Below are 19,103 nucleotides of genomic sequence, written 5' to 3'. Positions count from 1 at the left end.
GGCCTCCTCGTCCGACATCAGCGTCTGACCTCACAAAGGCAGTTCTGAACAAACGGTCAAAAATACCCATAAACACACACACACTAAAGTTTGTGGAGAAGAGGTCACTTAACTTCATTTGCGTGTAAGGGCAGGTGAGCAAATCCTTTTGGCAGTATAGTACATCTTCAGACAAAGAAGTCATATACACTAACTCGGTCGGCCAGCGCCCCGCCGATAGAGGTAATAAAGAGAAAGATATAAAGAGTCAAGAGGAAGGTCCGACCCACGGTCTGTCTGTTCATGTCAATCTTTGACAACGAACTCTCTTATTCATACTCACAAGTCATTAACTGAATACTACAAAGGGAGGTGTGACTCAAGACTTACATAAGAGCAGATAATCATTCTCTTATCATTATTTTTGCGAGATTGTCAATTATTACTTATCCACGTTGGAGGCCATCACATGGTTCTTTACACACGACACTGTGAGGAAGCAGATGTGCGCTCCATGCTGACGGAACACGTGTGGTTGTGATTCACTAGCCACAACACTACAGGTAGGTTAGAGTAAGTAATGTAATGCAATGTTTTGAGTGATATAACCGAGTTCAATGTGACAACACGACTGCTAGAATAACAGTGGTTACCTTCGGACACCTGTCTCCAAAACAAAAAACATTACTCCCACTCCACCAAGAATAGAATTTGTTGACATGTTTCCTACTCTTCTTCTTCTACTATTGACCTTCATAAAGCAAGTTTGTAAACAATAGTTAAATCAGCTCCGATATTTGATTTTAAGACCATGGTTTCATTAATAACATGCCATAAAATAAAGCCTTACTTTATTTTGGACCTACCCTGAATGAGAAAGGGCATAATTTAGTCTTCATCTTGGTTGTATTTGTTTGCCTCACACATAGCGACACACTTCAAGTCTCATTTTAGACGACCAGGAGCAATGATATTTCCTATTTTGTGCAGGAAACGCACACTTACTTGCTTCCAGTGAAATGTTTGAAGGAAAAGAACGCCACAAGATCAGTAATGTTGTTAATTTCCCAGATATGAGTCCAAAATTAAACACACTAACACAAAACTGCATAATAATTGAAAGTGGATGCTGAGCAGGAAGCAGTATTGACGACAACGGCCATAAAGATAAGTGTTATGCGTTTATGGCTCAGGGCGGTCTAACTGTCTGTGTCCTACTTTGTAGACTCCAGTATTTTTAATTTTTGCAGAAGATCAAACTGTGATTGATTGAATTTTGATTTATTTGAATTTAAATCTAAACAAAACAAGTATTCATGGACTGTCTTTTGAAATGATCTGAAAATTTTGTGTCTTTTAAAGACCACTAGTTGAAATGGTAAAAAAAAAAACACATAAAGAAGAGTGTCAAACGAAATCAGATCTGATCTGGTTTGATATACTCAGTCCATTAGGTCCAGACCTTTTAAAATTTGTCTTTTTCAACTTTGAAGGGAGACGATATCTTCTCCACAAATCTCATAGACGGGTTCAATCCATTCCTTAATGGTGGGCGGTTCCACTTTACTCATCACAGTCTTTTTACTCGCTGTTTGTTTTTCCCCGTTTCGAATAATAGATTTCCCAAATACACAGCTTAACATTTAATCGGAATGTTTGCACATTCCCCCGGCATGAATTGCGATGTTTGCACATGCACTTTCTGAAGTTTGTTTGAACTTTTTATTCAGTTTCTGAAGTTTGTTTTAAATTTTTATTCACTTTCTGAAGTTTGTTCTAACTTTTTATTCAGTTTCTGAATTTTGTTTTAAACTTTTATTCACTTTCTGAAGTTTATTTTACCCTTTGTAAGAATCAGTGACGAATCACACGTAAGGTTTCCATGGTTAAATCTTCCTCGTGCGCCTTGATTTAGAACATGAGTTAACTCCCGACCGGAACTATGTTTCTAAGGCACCTCAAAATTGCACCTGCCAACCAGTTAAAAGTATAGTTCTCACGACTGTGCCTTATTTGTCAAGGAATGTCGACCTACCTTTTTTTAGAAAAAAAAGAACGAAAAAGGAAGAAAACGAATGACCACATGAAAATAAATATTTGTTATATTTAGAGTCTGCAATTTCGTTTCCTCGCAAGAAGACTTCTCATTGCGCGTGCGTGGAGTCGGTCTCGCGTCGTCGGCGCAGTCGAGTCATAAACAGCGTGTGAGAGAGCGCGTGTCCCGGTGCAAGATAAAGAGGTGGGATCGGGTCCAGATGAGTTATAAACGCTGCCCCTCAACGGACTGTAACATATAAAATCTTCAAGTTTGTGCAGAGTGTTTTCTTTACACTTTTCTTCCATCAACAGTTGTTTTCCCTCCCCGCCGGACCGGTCTTTGTTAGAGAGCCAAGGAGCAACAGGACGAGTCTTCTTCTGCCATGGCCAAGTCGCCAACTTCTTGATACTGCCACAGTTTTTATTTTGGTGCCATTCGGGGTAAGTTGTATTTATTTCTCACTAAGACTAAAAACACAGGTGTCAAACAAAACAACAAAACCGCCCCCCTCGATGGTATAATCTGGCCCCCGGCGTGAATTGCGATGAAAATACGTGCTGTCTTAATTTTGCCCGCTATTTTAGTAAGAGAACTGGACCGAACACAACACTGACATCCAGGACTAAATATCAGACAGCAATGTGCCCAAATTGCACTTGTTATTCTTCATTTTTTTTTTTAAGGTTAGTTCATTAAATGTAAACATTCTCCTAATCTACTTGTTCTTCTTTGTCCTAAAACAAATGAAAAAATATATGGAGTGGTTGTTATTTATAGGTTATTATGCTGCTATGTTACTGTTTTTAGCTTGGGATCAAATTGATCTGTATGTAGCCCCCAAACTAGAATGAGTTTGACGCCCCTGCCTTAAAGGAATAAAAAAGAGCTAGCCAAGGGACTGCAGTTTATTGGATACCAGCATGTTATTCCCACTGGGCTATAGCATGTGTTGCTTAATACCAGTCTTATCAATTTTATTTCTTTAGCATTTTCATTGTGATATACGTCCTACACCTATTGTAACGCTTCAATTTTTCTTGTATTTATATTCAAATGCTCAATCAAGATATCCAGGAAATACATATGCACCTACAATAGCTGAAACAACCAGCAAACTACGATGTGTTTCCTGTTATGACGCAGGAAGATTTGCGTCCCACTGAAAACAACTTATTGTACAGGCATTGTATTTATGAGCCCGTCTGCTGTGATATCATCGAATTTGTTGTGTTCCTTTCCTGCTTTCTCCCCAGTGTTTTTAATCTAATTCCACCAATAAACAAAGTCACGTTCTCTCTAAATGTGACAACTTCAAGGACCGATGTGATGTGGCTTCAGGCAAGGAACTGTTATAATGCATATGCTGAAAGACTGCAGACAACCTAGGTGGGAACATCTGTGACAAAATCTTGATGAAACTTCCAGCAAACGGTGTGAGGTTTTGCAGATTGTTCCGTAGAATGAAAAAAAACAAAAACAAATCTTGTTACGTCAGAAGCTGCCAGCCACAAGAATGTGGACATGAAATCCTTCTGGGAACATGCAGCATTAATTCATCTAAATTTTTACTTGTTTGTGTGTATGCCATGCTTTTTGGCGTGTACACAAATATTCACAAACGAATCAGATCAGAGGCGAAGGGAAATCGTTAAAAAAAACAACATCGGTTTTTATATCTGTATTTACCAAAAGACATTAAGCTGCATCGCGTTCAAAAACCACAGGCTTGTGTAGTTTAAAGAAATGAGAGATAAGACTTCTTTGATAAATTTGCTCTATTCCTTAGTTACTTTAATAACTGACTTGTATAAACAACAGTAAATCTGAATAAACAGGGTAAGGACTAATATCAACAACATAAACAATGTCGGCGTCTTCTGTCTACATATTGGTTTGTTCAAGCTACAATCTAAAAAACTCCCAACTTATTTTTTGCTGTTGTTGCTTTTTGTAAGAAAAATTGTTAATTCCTGTCTGCTGCTAATGCAATACGTTATCTCTTTCGTTTTTGTAGCAGCACTAAGAGTAGACCCAGTAAAAACAAGCTGTCACATTACAGAGGCACACAATAAAGAACAATTTGGACAGGCTGTAATGTGTAAGGACCTGGCACACTAGTCCATGGGACTTTGGCAAAGTTACTGTGTTCTTAGCGAAGATTCCTTTCTGCCATGCACTAGTCAGGCATCTGTGTGTGTTTTCTCTGTCAGACAGAGCACAGACTGATGAAACACCGGTTTTTAGAGTTGCACACTTAGAAAAACAATACCATAGAGACAGAAAAACGGTTGCATAATTGTTTACAAGACAAAGTTAAGTGCACAGCATTATCTCACTCAGTAAATAACCAGTGGCAGCGTACCCTAAACATAGCAGCCAAAGTGGTACTTTAATGGGAATGGCCTTAGGTAAATTTGACTTTATCTGTTCTAAGTAAGATTTAGAGAGATGATTCCCATCATTTATCTTCATTGGAAACCGTGGCAACCAAAGCCTGAGTTAAAAAAAAAAAAAAAAAAAAAACTTTGTTACATTGTACTTTACTGTCTCTGCTTTCACAATTTCCGCATAATCATCCCTCCGGCACCACAAACCCATAACAGCAGCGATCACAGGTCTGCGTCTCACAGCTCTACAAAAGGTGTTCATCGAGATAACGGCAGCTTGCGGGAGCACAAGTTTGCAAAAACATTGTTTTTCCGAAAATATTTGCACTTTCCTGGATTATCTGCACACAGATAAAGAGAAGCATTTATAATTATAATGACAGAACAGTGGAAAGGACTAAAATAAGATATCTGCTGGTTTCTGAGCTTTGAAATGCCCGTCACATTTCTTATTTGTCAACTAATTTAAATGGTGTGCATGAATATGCTGCAGCCATGCTGGAGTAGATGCAGACCATACACACACCTTCTAGAAAGGTACAAGGATTCAAGCGTTCTTGGGATATGCGATGCCTAGAAATTGTCTAATTTTGTATCTTGGTCATTTGGAAAGCAAAGTTATGTTCTGATATCTTGTACCTGGCTTTGTCTTTAAAGGGTCATTGCTATTATTCCGTCACTGTTTAGTATAGTGATATTGGTTTACAGAGTTAATTTTGCGGTACTTGCATTTAAATTTTGAGTGTTTCCCGTTCGCTTTATCGTATTGTGAGTCAGCGCAGAGTAGTTGTGCATTCTCACTCAGTTTGTGTGTCTTTGCTCCAGGAGAACAGCCATCACCACACAAGCAGTAACTGAATGGCTGGATAACTTTGAAACATGGCTGGTGATGCAGAGGTCTGGAGTCGGGCTAATAGAGTTCCCTAAAAACTGCTCTGTGAGATGAAGGGATATGGTGGTTTGGACTGACATGTCAGTAGGAAATGATTGATTAGGCCACATAAAATTGTTCCATTTCCTCCTATGCCAAACAGAAATCAGCAAAAAAGATATCCGGCCGAATGAATGAACTGAAACAGAGAAAGTTCAGTCTAAAGGGTCACGCAAGAAGGAACCTCTCTGCATTTTGGTTTCGGTGGCCAGTGTCTCTCTGTTCTGTGTCTGTGCTTCTTTCATCAGACCTCCTGTGTGTTGCAACGGATTGACACGCAGAAAAGAGCAACGTGACCGGCTGTGTTTCTGTTTTCACATGCCTGCCTCAGAAATCCTCAGCTCTAAGACTTGCATGCGCCGACATGTCTGCGGGTTACAGCAAATAATTACCAGCAGACTGCTACGTATTGTTACCTGCAGCCTCGCGTGTAATCCATCAGTTTTTAAAACACTCTTGTCCACAAGTACTTTTGTAGTGGACTGGAAGTGACTGTCTTAACATCCTCAGCGTTTCCCACTTATTCCACCTGTTTTATGCAGTATAGGACATGTCTGCACGTAGAATAAGATCATGTTTGTTTTTTATCAGTTTGTCGTTGCCGTAATGACGCAGATATTGAATTTAAGGACAAAGGACAAATAGTGTTAAAATGTGGCATGCTATGGACAAATGTAAGGTACGTTAGTTTCAGCAGATACAACAAATTTATGGTCAACAGTGGACTTTGAATTTAACTTTGCTCGTTAGTTCTCATAAAGTTTAGACTTTTCCCAAATCTCTTAAAATAACTGTAAATCTCCATGGATTAATGCGTAAAGCTCACGGCTCTAGAGTCCACAATGCATGCATGTCAGTGCCCACAACATTTTTAGAGAAAATCAAGAAGCGTGCACATTTACACACACGTGCATGCTTCTCTCTTGGTAATAGAAGCTGCGGTGCAGACTCCAGTGCAACAGGCAGTTCCTCTATTGTCTTCTTGACCAGATGGCAAGCAGCTCGCCTTCCTTATCGCCCATGTATCTATTTATGCAGCATCTGATGAGTGTAAAATGTCTCCTGCGTAATAGCCGCAGCGTCTGTTCACAGGATTGATAATCTCAGCCCCCCGCTATAATAGCTGCTAATTAGCGCAGTGTTTTTGTTAATCTGATTTTGTCAAAGGACTGTGACATTTGCAGCATCCCGTTGTGTTGGTCTTTGTTGCGGGAAAAAATAAGACATCAAAGAGGATGTTTGTTGCATTTGTGTGTGCATGTATTTGTCATTAGGACACATTGATGTGAGGATTGGCCACATTTTAACATTTGTGTTTTCTCTTCACTCTTTTTTCTGGTAGTGTCTGTAAACACAAGTGATTGAACCATTTCTATGTGGGATTCTGGCTTTTGTTTCCTTCTTTTGTTTTTGCCTTTTTTTTTTTATAGCTAGAGCACAGGGGCCAATGAGTGAGGAGCAGTGGGCATGAATTATTGATTAGGGTGACAGGGGGACAGCAGAGATCAGAGATGGGAAAGTAATTAGGGTTGAGTTGCTTCCTGCTTGCTCTCTTGAACTGTGCCTCTTCTGTTCATTTACATTCTCAGCCCTGTGTACATTGTGAGGAGATAGTGTGTCTCTGATCTGAGCACAGCGTGTGCCCTTGTCTGCCACCTACCTGCCTTTTTAGATTAGTTTCCCGACAGGGCAACATCTCTAAAGCCGGCTGACAGATGGAGAGTGGCGGCCACGGCTGAGGAGATCACGCTACTGTGTCTGGTGTTTATCAGATGTGACCGTTTGCACGTTTCTTTACAGTTGTCTTCTTTACAGTGATGTGTATTTTTGTATCATCTGAAACACATAGGGAATAAGCTCAAATTATAGAGCGCTTACTTTGCCTTCGAGAGGTGGCTGGGTGGTTGCCTGCATTCTCCACTACATACACTTGATGGATTTTTCACAGAGTATTGGGGATATCAGTGAAAACAGTATGACAGAGCAGTGTTTTTAATGTCTCTATACATTTGCTTTGCTGCGTTTATCAGGCAGTACTTATAGTTTTTCAACTTATAGTAGACGCATTAAAAAAAAATTACCAGTACCATTGAAAATGCTCGTTTTTGCATATGTCTCTGTTTCAATCTGCCCTACTATCAATTGCTGAATAAAAGAAAACATGAGCTATGCTTTGCTTATAGAAAAAATTCAAGGAAACTTTATTGTTATTCCAACAACATATACTTGCACATGATGTGGAACAAAGTTAACATTCCAGCATATTAACAATGATATCAAAATAATTAAGTAAATAAAGCTTTGTTATGGGGGTGGAGGCAGCAGGTGTGTGTGTGTGTGTTTAAAGGTGTGTGTGTGCAGGGTGGGTGATGCTGGGGGCATCTTTCTTGCATCTGGTTGTGTGAATGTCTGTGCTGGTGGGCAGGCTGCCTCTCACGATCCTCTGTAAACTGAGGTCGGGGCTGAGCCCCAGCTTCCAGCACGCTTCACCCTCTTGAGAAAATTGAGGCGCTGGTGTGCCATCCTGACCAGGCAGGAGGTGTTGTTGCCCTACGTGAGGTCATACGAGGTAGACGTGACCTTTCCTCAGTTATTGACCTACTAATCTTTGCTGCGTATGTGACAGATTGTTGTTATGCATGCAGGGGAATTAGCTCAAATGGTAGAGCGCTCGCTTAGCATGCGAGAGGTAGCGGGATCGATGCCCGCATTCTCCAATAAGTATTTTGCTCTTCTTTACTTTCTATATTTGAATCTTAGTTTCAGGGAGTGCTCTGGTAATACTGGACGTACTCATGTTACATCTTCAGTACAGTTAAAATGTCCCAGTGACGCCAAGTCCACATGCATACATTTCAACTTACACGTGACATTTGACTTCAAGTCGCGTCATATTCAGTTTTCAGTCTCCCTTATTTGTCCTGAGTTGCAGCCACATTCTTGAAACCATGGTTTAAATATAATCTTGCACTGTGTTCTGCTTTTGGCCGACCTCAAGGCGAAGAGTATGTAGCAGTGTGTCACTCCTGTCAAATCACACGCGTGTGTGCGAGACAGAGATAAACAGAGTGTTGTGCGAAGGAGTGTCCCTGTCATTGCTCTGGTAACGCAACCCCTGTGGGAAGGGCTGTGGGTGGACAACCCGACCATTTGGTCTGTCCTCAGCTGTTGTTGTGCAGGGGAATTAGCTCAAATGGTAGAGCGCTCGCTTAGCATGCGAGAGGTAGCGGGATCGATGCCCGCATTCTCCAGCTAAACACTTTTGCAAACCTACAGTAGGTCAGTGTGAACCTGCCAATGATCCAATTTTACTAGTTTTATTAATTTTGTGTTCATGCGCTTTAAGTAGAAATGTTATGCTACAAAATGATTTCTTCTGACAAGGGAATTGATAAAGAAGCGGATAAACAGACTCGATAATGGCATCGGTATCAGTAAAATCCTATCGATTTTGCCCATCCCTTTTCTTTTGAGTGTGTTTGGGCAGAAAATTCATAAAATTCCCACCTAAGCTTGTGACAAGTCAGGGATTGTTCTGAAGGGGAATTAGCTCAAATGGTAGAGCGCTCGCTTAGCATGCGAGAGGTAGCGGGATCGATGCCCGCATTCTCCAGCTGGACATTTTAGCAAACCTACAGTAGAGGAGCTGTCTTTGACCACATTACAGAGGGAACTTAGAACCAGTAATGTCAGCTCCCCCTCCCATTCACCAATTCATATTTGTGCCATTCATTGTACGTGTTGGACTAAAGACAATCTCAGGAGAAACACAATAGCTAGCTGGGCAGAAAAAAACTTCTCTGAGTCACAGAACTAACAGATGCCATGACAAATGCCCTTAACTCCTTAGAAGTTTGTGAGCAATGTTTAATGAGTGTTCTCTGGAAATGTTTGGGGCGGACGGGGAAACGTTACATGTTATATTATAACAATTATGTCTCTCCCTCTCTCACCCTCATACACAGGCATGAGCACACATATTAGTACACACATACAGAGACAATTTGGCGTCTAGAGAGAGAGAGAAAATATGACGCATAACTATTTAAACGCATGGATAAAAACAGGTTCACTGGATCACTGTTTAGCTTGCTAAAGCACGCATGCCGCCCTATGTAACCGTATACTGTTAAATGTAATTGCAGAAGCATACTCAATCATCATGGGAGCCCTACGGAAATAACACTTCACTGAAGGTGTCATGTGAGGTTGTGATGTGAACCTCTCCAGTTGTATAACCATGAGTCAGCTACAGATTATTCTGGGTGTCTTATGCCTTTCCCACCTGGTTGTGTCTTCACATGCTTTGCGAGTGATCTAATTTCACTAGTTTTACCAATTTTGTTTTCACATGTCTGACGCAGAAATGGAGTAATGGCGACTTATTTAGGTTGGTCCGGTCAACTGTGGTGTAATGTGAGAAGAGGGGAATCAGCGCTAATGGTAGGGCGCTCGCTTAGCATACATTCTCCAGCCATGACTTTGTAAACATTATGGAAACATTTAAAAGAATTTGTACAAGATAGACGAGATGTCAGCGTCATGCTTCCGTCACTCACTAAGATGTGCTGGTGTATGTGGTAAATTATAGCCCCTTTCCACATAGGGGAATTAGCTCAAATGGTAGAGCGCTCGCTTAGCATGCGAGAGGTAGCGGGATCGATGCCCGCATTCTCCAGTAAGCTTTTCTTTTCTTGCAAATCTACCATAGACACTTTTAACAGAATATCTACAGCCTATTAAATTGACATTCAATTAACCGCATATGAATCCAGAGAGAGGCTTCATATTAATGTTTTCCCCAGACCTTAATTCATTTAAAAAGAAACCATTCATTAATTTCTTCACAAGCAATATCCTCTTTTGTTGATAATATGATTATATCAACCACGATTCGAATGAGGTGCTAATGTCCAGTGTAGAAATCCGAGCCGTGTCATTTTCTCCTGACAGATCTCAGTTTTCATCTTTACTTTTCTTTCTTCCTTCCTACTCCTGGAAAGCTTGTGGTCTAATTGTAGAGTCTAATTGTTTTAACTGCCAGGATTATGAATACCGACAAAAAGTGGTTGATTACACTTTGTCCCGGGAAGTCAGAGCCCCTCTTCCCGGACCACCATGAAACAGATTACAACATTAATATTTCGTAAGATGTGAGTGAGTGTTATTGTGTCATTGTGCTTTAAGTTCTCCAAGGAAATTCATCTTAAGGCTTTTTCTTGAGATGGGTTTTAACAAATCAAAAATTTGAATTGTGAGTCATGACCAAATGAAGCTGTTCACTTTTCAGGAGTCTTTGCTACACCCCTATGCCTCATGCCCCCGCCTCAGTGCAGTGATGCTTTCTTTCTTTCTTTCTTTCTTTCTTTCTTTCTTTCTTTCTTATTTTATTGTCTCCTGCTGGCACACTACAGCGCTCACCTCCTCCTCTCTTCTAATCGCTCTACCAGGAATTATGAAATCATGCGTCACTGGCGTTCGCGCACCCACACACAGGACCTGATGCAACACACACACTATCAAATACGATTTTTAAAAACACACTCAGATTTTTTTTTTTTTTTAAGGCAGTTTTACAAGACATTACACATGAATGCTTTCTTACACACACACACAGACTTTTCCACTCAAAGGTTGTAGTTGTGAAATACTATGAATCACGGTCAGGACTATGAAGGGGCTCATTCAGCCACATGATGAAGGGTGGATGTGGACGTGACTGCTGTTTTGGTGTGAGAGCCATAATTGAGGCTGTGGATTAAATCTCAACCTGTTTCACACAGTGTGAGGTGTGAGTGGGAGACCAGACAGTCTGCAAGTGGTTTTAAATTTCAAAACATTAAAAACAATTAGGCTTGTTAGAAGATGGTTGCTACATTAAGAGATCATAAGATCATCCGGCTCTCATTTTATTGACAGTTGTATTTTAGGATGAATGAGTGAATAAGTGTTACAAAGTAGTGGTATTATACAACTTAATTCTTCTCTTCCGCTTAACATTAGAGAATTGTTGTACTGTATTCCTTTAGGGTGCATCACATAATCCAGCCTTTCTCCTTGTGGTTCCTTTGAAAGAAAAAATGTCTGCTTTTCTAGCGTGTCAGTTTAATAGCTGCAGACGTTTTATAGACGACGATGTATTTTTCCTGGTGTCACACACTTCACTTCCAGATTTATCTAGTTTTTCAGACTCCGCAGTTGTAAACTGCAAGTGTACATATAAAGTAGTGAGAAATGACACTGTATGCACTCATAACGATGGAATGGTTACAAAGAGTCATATTTAACCAGGAGTAAATGTCATCTGAAGTAGTTGTGCAGTTGATTTCTTGATAATAATGATTATGTGTGTCTTTTTCTTTTGTGATATCATTACTTAGAATTAGAATGATATGTATATGTAATAATATGTCAAAGGACTGTGATATGTAATATGATATGTAATAATATAAAAATAACAAGATAAAAAAAAATAGAATAAACAATTTACAAGTATTGGCAGATATACGAAAAGTGTTGAATGCCAACAAAAAAGTACTTTGTTATTTATTTTTACAGCTATCCTGCAAATATTTATCACATGTATCCTTCCTACTTTAATAGTGTAACTGTGTAGTTCTTGCTGAACTCAGTGTATTTAGGCTGCACTATGAGTTAGCAGTTAGCTGCAATTGTCCACTAAAAACTGATTTCTTGTGCCCCCTGGTGGACAGTCCGAGAACCAACATATAGACAATGACAAAATTTAGATGCATTCATTCCAATGCATAAACACATGCGTATAACAACATACATGCACATAATTTGTGAGTTTTATTCCCTGATCTGTTTAAGACAGCTGTTATTGGCTGCCTTTAGACGAACTATACATGCTTTGTTATCCGTTTTTATACCGACTGATACACACACACACACACACACACACATATGTATACATGCCAATGTGAAGCAGTTACAAAGGTTAACTTAGTGCTACATGTCCACGTCCTCCTGTTTTTATTTTAATCAAATATCTTCATTCGTATAACAAAGAACCTCATGTCTGACCCCGTCTTTCCTCCAGAATGTGAAGATGCCACACTCTTTCAACTCCCTCCCTACGGAGACTCTCCTCTCAGACTCCTTCAGCCTGGACCTGTTCTCCGCCAGCGTACACCCTACGGAGCCCTACACAGACGACAGCATCATCTCAGCCAACGTTACCAGGGCGGCCGCCCTTCGCTGCACCTACAAAGAAGAATTCAAGCGCATTTTACTCCCCTCCGTATACACCTTTGTCTTCGTGGTCGGCCTTCCCCTCAATGCTGCCGTCATCCTGAAAATATGGAAGAAGGGGCCCAACCTGTCCAAAAACAACATCTATATGCTCAACTTGGCCATAGCGGACTTTCTGTATGTGATGTCGCTTCCTTTGCTCATCTACAACTACGGCAGTCATGACTACTGGCCCTTTGGAGAGTTGACCTGTAAACTGGTCAGGTTTCAGTTCTACAGGTGAGTTCTTGACCGTCAGAAACCTCCAAATATATTCTGTTATCTCCATTCTGTAGTACTGCATTAGAAAAAGACGCCGATCCTCCTCGAAACTGCTGTTTTATTTGATTTTACACACTGTGACGCTTACATTTTTGTGTTCTCCCATTTCAGCAATCTGCATGGCAGCATCCTGTTCCTCACCTGCATCAGCGTGCAGCGCTACGTAGGCATTTGCCATCCTCTCGCGATGTGGCACAAACACGGCGGCCGAAGGCTGGCCTGGTGTGTCTGCGGAGGTGTGTGGCTGGTGGTGGCGATTCTGTGCGCGCCGACGTATCACTTCGCCGCCACGGGGATCCAGCGCAACCGCACCGTGTGCTACGATCTGAGCACGCCAAAGCGCTCTGTAGATTACTACCCTTACGGCATGGCTCTAACGTGCCTCGGATTCCTGCTGCCGTTTATAGGCGTGATGATGTGTTACTGCCGGATGGCCCACATCCTCTGCCGCCCGGTGACGTACCAGGGGGTCACCATGGCGACCGGGGAGAAACGGGACAAGGCGGTGAGGATGATCGTCGTGGTGGCGGCAGTGTTCTGCATAAGCTTCCTTCCGTTTCACCTCACCAAGACCATGTACCTGGTGGTGCGTACTCTGAAGGGAGCTTCCTGCGAGACCAGAAACTTGTTCTCGATAATCTATAAAAGCACCAGGCCGTTTGCCAGCATGAACAGCCTGCTGGACCCCATCCTCTTTTACTTCACCCAGCCGCGCTACCGCAAGAGCACCAGGAGGTTCATGCTGAAAGTGACCACCCTGAGGGACAAGGGCACATCTGTGTGAACAAACTGCACATCGTGTGCTGCTACAGTAGCCATGATCTAGGCTGATGTGCTGGTTGGTGAGTTTTAACAAGTTTCCTCATGTCGGCCTTTTAGACATTACTCACCGTACCCTTTAAAAGGTCTAAAATACTTAGAAGCCCTCTCAAATGCAACATGAACGTGGCGATGTTTTAAAATCAACGGTAAACTGACTTGCTGGGACTATGACTGTGGGCATTCAGGGATTTTGGACACTTCTCGTTGAGATTCCTTGAGAGCCTTTATTTCATTATCATCAGACCAGGGCATTAACATCATCCACGGTACATGTGAAACGTTTACTTTAAATCTCCTCTGTGCACTGGACTGTAAAGTTTCTTGAGTCTTTCTCGAGTCTCCTTTCTGTAATTTTTGTTTGTTTTTGTTTCTCACTGTGAAGTGTACTGTAAATCAGAAATGCTCTGTGGAGACGCCAGGTTAAAGGTAAAGCAGAGAAGGACGGAGGAGGAGATGCAGTTGGTTGCATGTTGGAGTTGCTTGAAGTACTTGTGTGTATAGATACATTTGCTTTGGGGTGAAACATGCCATGCCAAATGGCAAGATTGGGAATGAAAAAATGTATGTGCTGTTTTCTTTCAGTGGCTTATTTTGTTATCATATGAAGGTCTTTCGTTTTTCTTACACTTGAACGTGACAGAAATGCAGTGAAAGATTCAAAATTTAGCTCACATTTGCTGACTACGGTCACAGCAACAAACATGTAAATATCCAGCTCTTAAAGCTCGTGCAAACTTTAATGCACTGTTAAGTCTTGCATTAGATTGCTTAGAAGGAATCACATATTTAAGGACATAAACATAACAGTCTGGTTCTCCACTTCCTTTGAGTGTGTAAATACTGTGCGAGTAGATACATTAAAAGGAGCTCTCTGCTGTGAAGAGTCGCTCCAAAGAACATGTGAACTGTTAAGTACTTTAGTAGTGTTTTAGTGGCATTACCTGGATGCAGTTTAAATAGTGTGTGTAATACAGGAAATTTGTAGTTTCAAACTTGCTTGTGCTATTTCTGGTGGAGTTTTTCCAAGTAACAGAGTTGCTGATTTTATCTGGTAAAAGATAAAGTTCATGAAATGAACTTAAACTTCCAATTTATTTTCATCGTAAAGGACATATGAATGTATGTTGGTGTGTTGTTAGTTGTATTTCCAGACACACCAAGTAAAGCAAACATTGGATTTTTTTTTCCTTTTCATTATATATTGTGTTGTTTAACACTCTAAATGAGAGTCCCTTGATCGTCTAAACTCTTTATTTTGTCTTTCGGCTGCTGTGAAAGCCCAGGCGAGCACTTTTTCAGAAGAGTTCTTTTCTTTTAGTGTTTAAATGCTCAATCTGTGCCCCGTGAAGAACTCTGAAAGAGTGAACAATGCACTTAATCGTCGATCTGATGCCAAATGTAGTTATCAAAGGAATTCAGTGTCTCTTGATCTATAAACTACACAAGGCTTTCCCATTCACAAGACACCCTGTGAGCCTCTGATTTCACTATGTGATATCAGAATTGAATGTAAATTACTCAAATAAATCTTAATTTGAATGGAGTAACAGAAACAGCCATCAGCATCTTTACAACCTAAACACTCTGTCTTGAATTCTGCACTAATATACTGCATTTGCGTGTATCGGTTCAATGTGAACGTGAACATTTAATGCATTCAAAGTGCAGAGAATATTTTGACCACAAATACAAGGTCGTGTGCTTGAAAATGTTGGAAACGTCTGAATGGATGTGTGTCTGTACAAAATGCACGTTCAGTGATGTAATGATGTAGTGTATGTCCTGCTCCTGGCTTCGGCACCGTCTTACGGTTCATGTGCGTTAGAAACATTCAAATGTGTGTACTCTGCCAACAGATTTTGTATCTGTCAGTATTATCTAGAAGAACTGTTATTTTTGTAAAAAACATTGTAATGCAGATGAGTATTTTATTTTTGTTACGTAGATTTTTTTATTTTATTTTAGGCAATGCAGCATCTGTTAGCTCTTTTGTGAAAATGTTGTAGGTGTTGTCTATGTAAAACTAATTGAAAAATGCATTAAAAAGTCATGCAGGCAACAGAATGTTTGGAAATGTTTTATTTTTTGTGTGTATATTATAGGGCCAAGAGATTCATGGAGTGATGGAGCAGATTGTGTTTCTTCCCCTCTGCAGCTTTCTGGACCGAAGACAGCAACTTTCCCTGTCCTTTGTTTCCTAGTGTCAGATTGATCTCAATTCGGTATTTTAATCTGAGCTTTCAATTAAATTAAACGTAATAACACATCGCACAGCAGAGCAAATGCTTCAGTCTTGACCCAGTGTTGGTTGCAGTAAAAAAACTGTGCCCTCCCTAAATGTTCCATCCACAGAGACTCTTACTGTTGCTGCATCCAGTGACTAATTTGAATAGTTTTACTTAGTTTTTCCAGAACAAGGCCCAAAGTGTCACAGAAAGGTTACATGAAGGTGCTGAAAGACTGCATCACAAAACATCTAATCATAATGAGATTTCAACTGCCTGATTAAAATCGAGTAATTTCTCCTGTTAAAATGTCATTTCAAATAGATTTTTCTACTTCTATATGTGATGATTCAATTATCTTTTGTTGTCTTGTAGGCTAACCCCCTTTGTGTATCATTTATTTTTTAATGAATTTCTTTGCCATTTAGCGTAATTAATATGTTTTATAAATTAATAATCACACTTGAACACGTTAATTAGTGAAAACGTATTATTTTATTATTATTCCTGAGTCCCCTGCGGTCCTCCATACTTCCAGACTGGTGACTTTCAAGTGGTTAATCCGTTTCCTCCAATCCGTGAAAAGGCATTTAACAGGTCAGCCTGCAGAGGGCGCTGCAGTCAACGTCTTCTCCCGGGGAATGGAACTCAGAATTCCCCCCTTGGAACAAAAGGACCTGTTAAGCAGACAGCCACATGGGAAGCACCACAGAGGGGTTATTGTGCATGAGTGAAAACTTTTATCTTTGCCCTCCTCCTCCTCCTCCACCTCCTCCACCTCCCCTGAATGCTGACACATTAATTTCACCAACACCATCACGCAGCAGAGTTGCTGCTGGATATGCAGCTAGCAGGTTGATTGAAACAAAGTGCTGCAGAAATACTGCAAGCAAAACAAAAATAAACATTTATATGTATATATGTAATAAATCTAGTAAGTCAGTGTCGCTTTGCATTTCTACTTTCCTAGAAATATTTCCAATTTCGATGAAACCTTTGATGAAATGGCGCACATTCAAACTGAATGTGCACTCTCTTTGTGTGTGTGTGTGTGTGTGTCTGAAACTTCTGACAGTTGTCCTTTTCGCAAGGGAAAGAGCTATAATTACATCCATTTAGTCCGCAGTATCTGCCTTCTGCTATCAAAAAAGAAAAAGCTTTTCCTCTCAATCCCCGAGGGGGCTCTGACAGCCCCTATACCCCTAGTCCCGCCCACCCCCCTCTGCCCTATCTCAGGCATTAACATGCAAAAAAAACAACATAAGTCACGGAAAACCAAATCATGCCAAAATAAGGAACCCGCAAACAGTTTGGGAATTAGCGGTGAATGATGCGCTGGGCCCCTGCACGCCGAGCTAACCTATCGATGGGCAGATGTTAGGCAGTGTTTGTGGGGACAACAATGGAGAAGTTGTGTTTGTGGAGAGATTGAGGAGTTTTGGGGCCAAAAAAAAAACTTGTATCGCTTTTCCTCCTTGCGTGGATGCGGTTTCGGGGAATCGACAACATGTAAGTTCTGATAAGAGAGAAGCACCCACCCACTCACTTCATCACCTTATCAAATTACAATTCAGCTGGAAGCTTTGCCAATATTTAATTTTTTTTTCTTTTTTTTTCTTTTTTTCAAAAAAGTGGTTGCTGTTTGTCTTTCTTGTCGCGAGGCTGCGGCGCGGGGGGAAAAAAAGGACCACAACTCAAAAAAGGTGCCTGGATGTGTACAATGTCCGTGGGGTTAAAATGTGTGCGTGAACTGTAACAAAGAAAGACATGAACAATGGCAGAAAGAGAGACGAAGAAGAACGCGGCCGTGTACCGCAGCGTCTCTTTCAAAAAGTTGGGGTCCTGGGGCGACAGCCGGAGCGAAGACCAGCAGCACGAATCAGAGGGTTTGGAGGCGGTTGGCGTCGCCCTCCCCCCGGAGCCAGGCAAAGCGGAGCAGCCCTCGGCGACGCGTAATGTCAGTGTGTCAAGGAAAGTTTCCAAAATCTCTGCCACCGCCGGCCTCCCGACCGCAGACCCGAAGAGAGTCTCCTCCGCTCTCCTCTCCTCTATTTCTCCATCCATCCGCCAACTTACTGAGAAGTTCAGCAGCAGCGGCGGCGGCAGCGGCTCCGCCAGGACGCGCAGAGCTTCGCCGGGAGACGGTGCGGCTGTGACGCGGGGGAGCAGCACTCTTCCCCGGGCTAGAGGCTCCAGGAGAGACGGCTCTCGTAAATCTTTTCACGAAGACAGCGGCGGCGGCGGCGGATATTTCTTTGATAGCGATACTGCGAACACTTTTCCGGACAATAAAGGGCCGAAGTTTCACTCAGGCACCGACTCTGTGTCGGGCTCGGACTCTGAGAGGAGAAGCGAGAAGCTGATTTTTGCACGTTTGTCGACCGACAGCAGCTCTGGTAAGAGAGATTATTCCCAGATCGATGCACTTCCCCCTGATCTCAGAAAAAGTTTGACTGCAGATGAGGAGGGTGATATTGTCAGCAGAGGGGTTCCTCCACCCTGCAAATCTCATAGAAGTTACCTCTCCCCGCACCCCATCGACTTTATTCCCCTGCACTCTGACAAGTGGCCCAGTGTTACCAAAATTAGACAGATTTTCGATGAGGGACAAGGCAAAGCTTTGCAGCAGCAGCAGCAGCACAGGACTGACTTTTGTGAGAGTTTAAAAGCAGCTGGCAGAGGCCATCATCTACATGAGCTCGGGCCTGGTGACAGCGCTCCACTCTCTGATAGAAGTGACACACTGTCATTTTGCATATCTGTTAATGATGCCACTGGCCTGCCTTTAAGTGACAGAAGCATAGGTGGAGCACAAAGCAGAGAAAACCGCACTGGTAAAGAGGCTGCTAGTTATGGCGTGGACTTTTATTCCAAAGCTGACCACCATCAGTACTCGAACGATGAAGAAGCTGATTTAGAGACACAGAGGCGAAATAACAAAGTGTCTGGCAGAAATACTTTTCAGAGCGGCAGCAGCAGTAGCGGTCGCAGTCACCACCTTAGGATTAACTCATCTCCATACAGATCTCGTAGTCCCAGCGTTGAGGCGGAGGCGGCACACAAGACTCCAAGGGCGACAGGATTGACATCTGACCCCGGCCCTGACCTTCAACCCCCTGCTACTTCGTCTTGGAGTCCATCAGCGAGCTTAGACACCTCCTCCTGCTCCTCCTCTCTTCTCCAGT

The 19,103-nt window shown here is 41.8% G+C and overlaps 2 protein-coding genes, 1 long non-coding RNA gene and 4 other non-coding genes across 9 annotated transcripts in view; 6 read left to right on the top strand and 1 right to left on the bottom strand.

Annotated features, from left to right (window-relative positions):
- The first annotated feature begins 2,052 nt into the window (after positions 1-2,052).
- LOC125013058 (P2Y purinoceptor 3) lies at positions 2,053-15,752 on the top strand. 2 transcript variants are annotated; one of them, XM_047593350.1, is made up of 4 exons: positions 2,053-2,218; positions 2,329-2,457; positions 12,399-12,829; positions 12,983-15,752. In XM_047593350.1, exons 3-4 carry the CDS (start codon positions 12,408-12,410, stop codon positions 13,653-13,655), a joined length of 1,095 nt encoding a protein of 364 aa, XP_047449306.1. In that variant the 5' UTR covers positions 2,053-2,218; positions 2,329-2,457; positions 12,399-12,407; the 3' UTR covers positions 13,656-15,752. The 2 variants fall into 2 exon arrangements, with proteins under 2 accessions (XP_047449306.1, XP_047449305.1); XM_047593349.1 differs by having other exon boundaries at positions 2,053-2,457.
- Positions 7,980-8,052, top strand: trnaa-agc. The gene has a single exon. It is a non-coding gene; the product is annotated as a tRNA-Ala (tRNA).
- On the top strand, positions 8,514-8,586 carry trnaa-agc. The gene has a single exon. It is a non-coding gene; the product is annotated as a tRNA-Ala (tRNA).
- Positions 8,876-8,948, top strand: trnaa-agc. The gene has a single exon. It is a non-coding gene; the product is annotated as a tRNA-Ala (tRNA).
- trnaa-agc lies at positions 9,941-10,013 on the top strand. The gene has a single exon. It is a non-coding gene; the product is annotated as a tRNA-Ala (tRNA).
- Positions 15,620-19,051, bottom strand: LOC125013059. 2 transcript variants are annotated; one of them, XR_007113356.1, is made up of 2 exons: positions 18,917-19,051; positions 15,620-16,595 (listed from the first exon to the last, which is right to left on the bottom strand). It is a non-coding gene; the product is annotated as an uncharacterized LOC125013059 (long non-coding RNA). The 2 variants fall into 2 exon arrangements; XR_007113355.1 differs by having other exon boundaries at positions 18,877-19,012.
- The window catches only part of LOC125013057 (rho guanine nucleotide exchange factor 17-like), a 66,631-nt gene continuing 64,673 nt past the window's right edge, over positions 17,146-19,103 (top strand). Inside the window, 2 exon segments of the mRNA XM_047593348.1 lie at positions 17,146-17,427; positions 17,551-19,102. Of these exon segments, the coding sequence (XP_047449304.1) occupies positions 17,693-19,102 (1,410 nt within the window). The 5' untranslated portion in view covers positions 17,146-17,427; positions 17,551-17,692.

Source organism: Mugil cephalus, chromosome 9 (assembly GCF_022458985.1).
Source record: "Mugil cephalus isolate CIBA_MC_2020 chromosome 9, CIBA_Mcephalus_1.1, whole genome shotgun sequence".
NCBI classification, from domain to species: Eukaryota; Metazoa; Chordata; class Actinopteri; order Mugiliformes; family Mugilidae; genus Mugil; species Mugil cephalus.
This window is presented reverse-complemented; position numbering and strand designations above follow the sequence as displayed.

Bases quoted from the DNA above. Each gene is read 5' to 3' on its own strand.
- LOC125013058 (XM_047593350.1), top strand. From the start codon at position 12,408: ATGCCACACTCTTTCAACTCCCTCCCTACGGAGACTCTCCTCTCAGAC. The intron at 12,830-12,982 runs GTGAGTTCTTGA...CTCCCATTTCAG, and splicing joins GTCAGGTTTCAGTTCTACAG to CAATCTGCATGGCAGCATCC.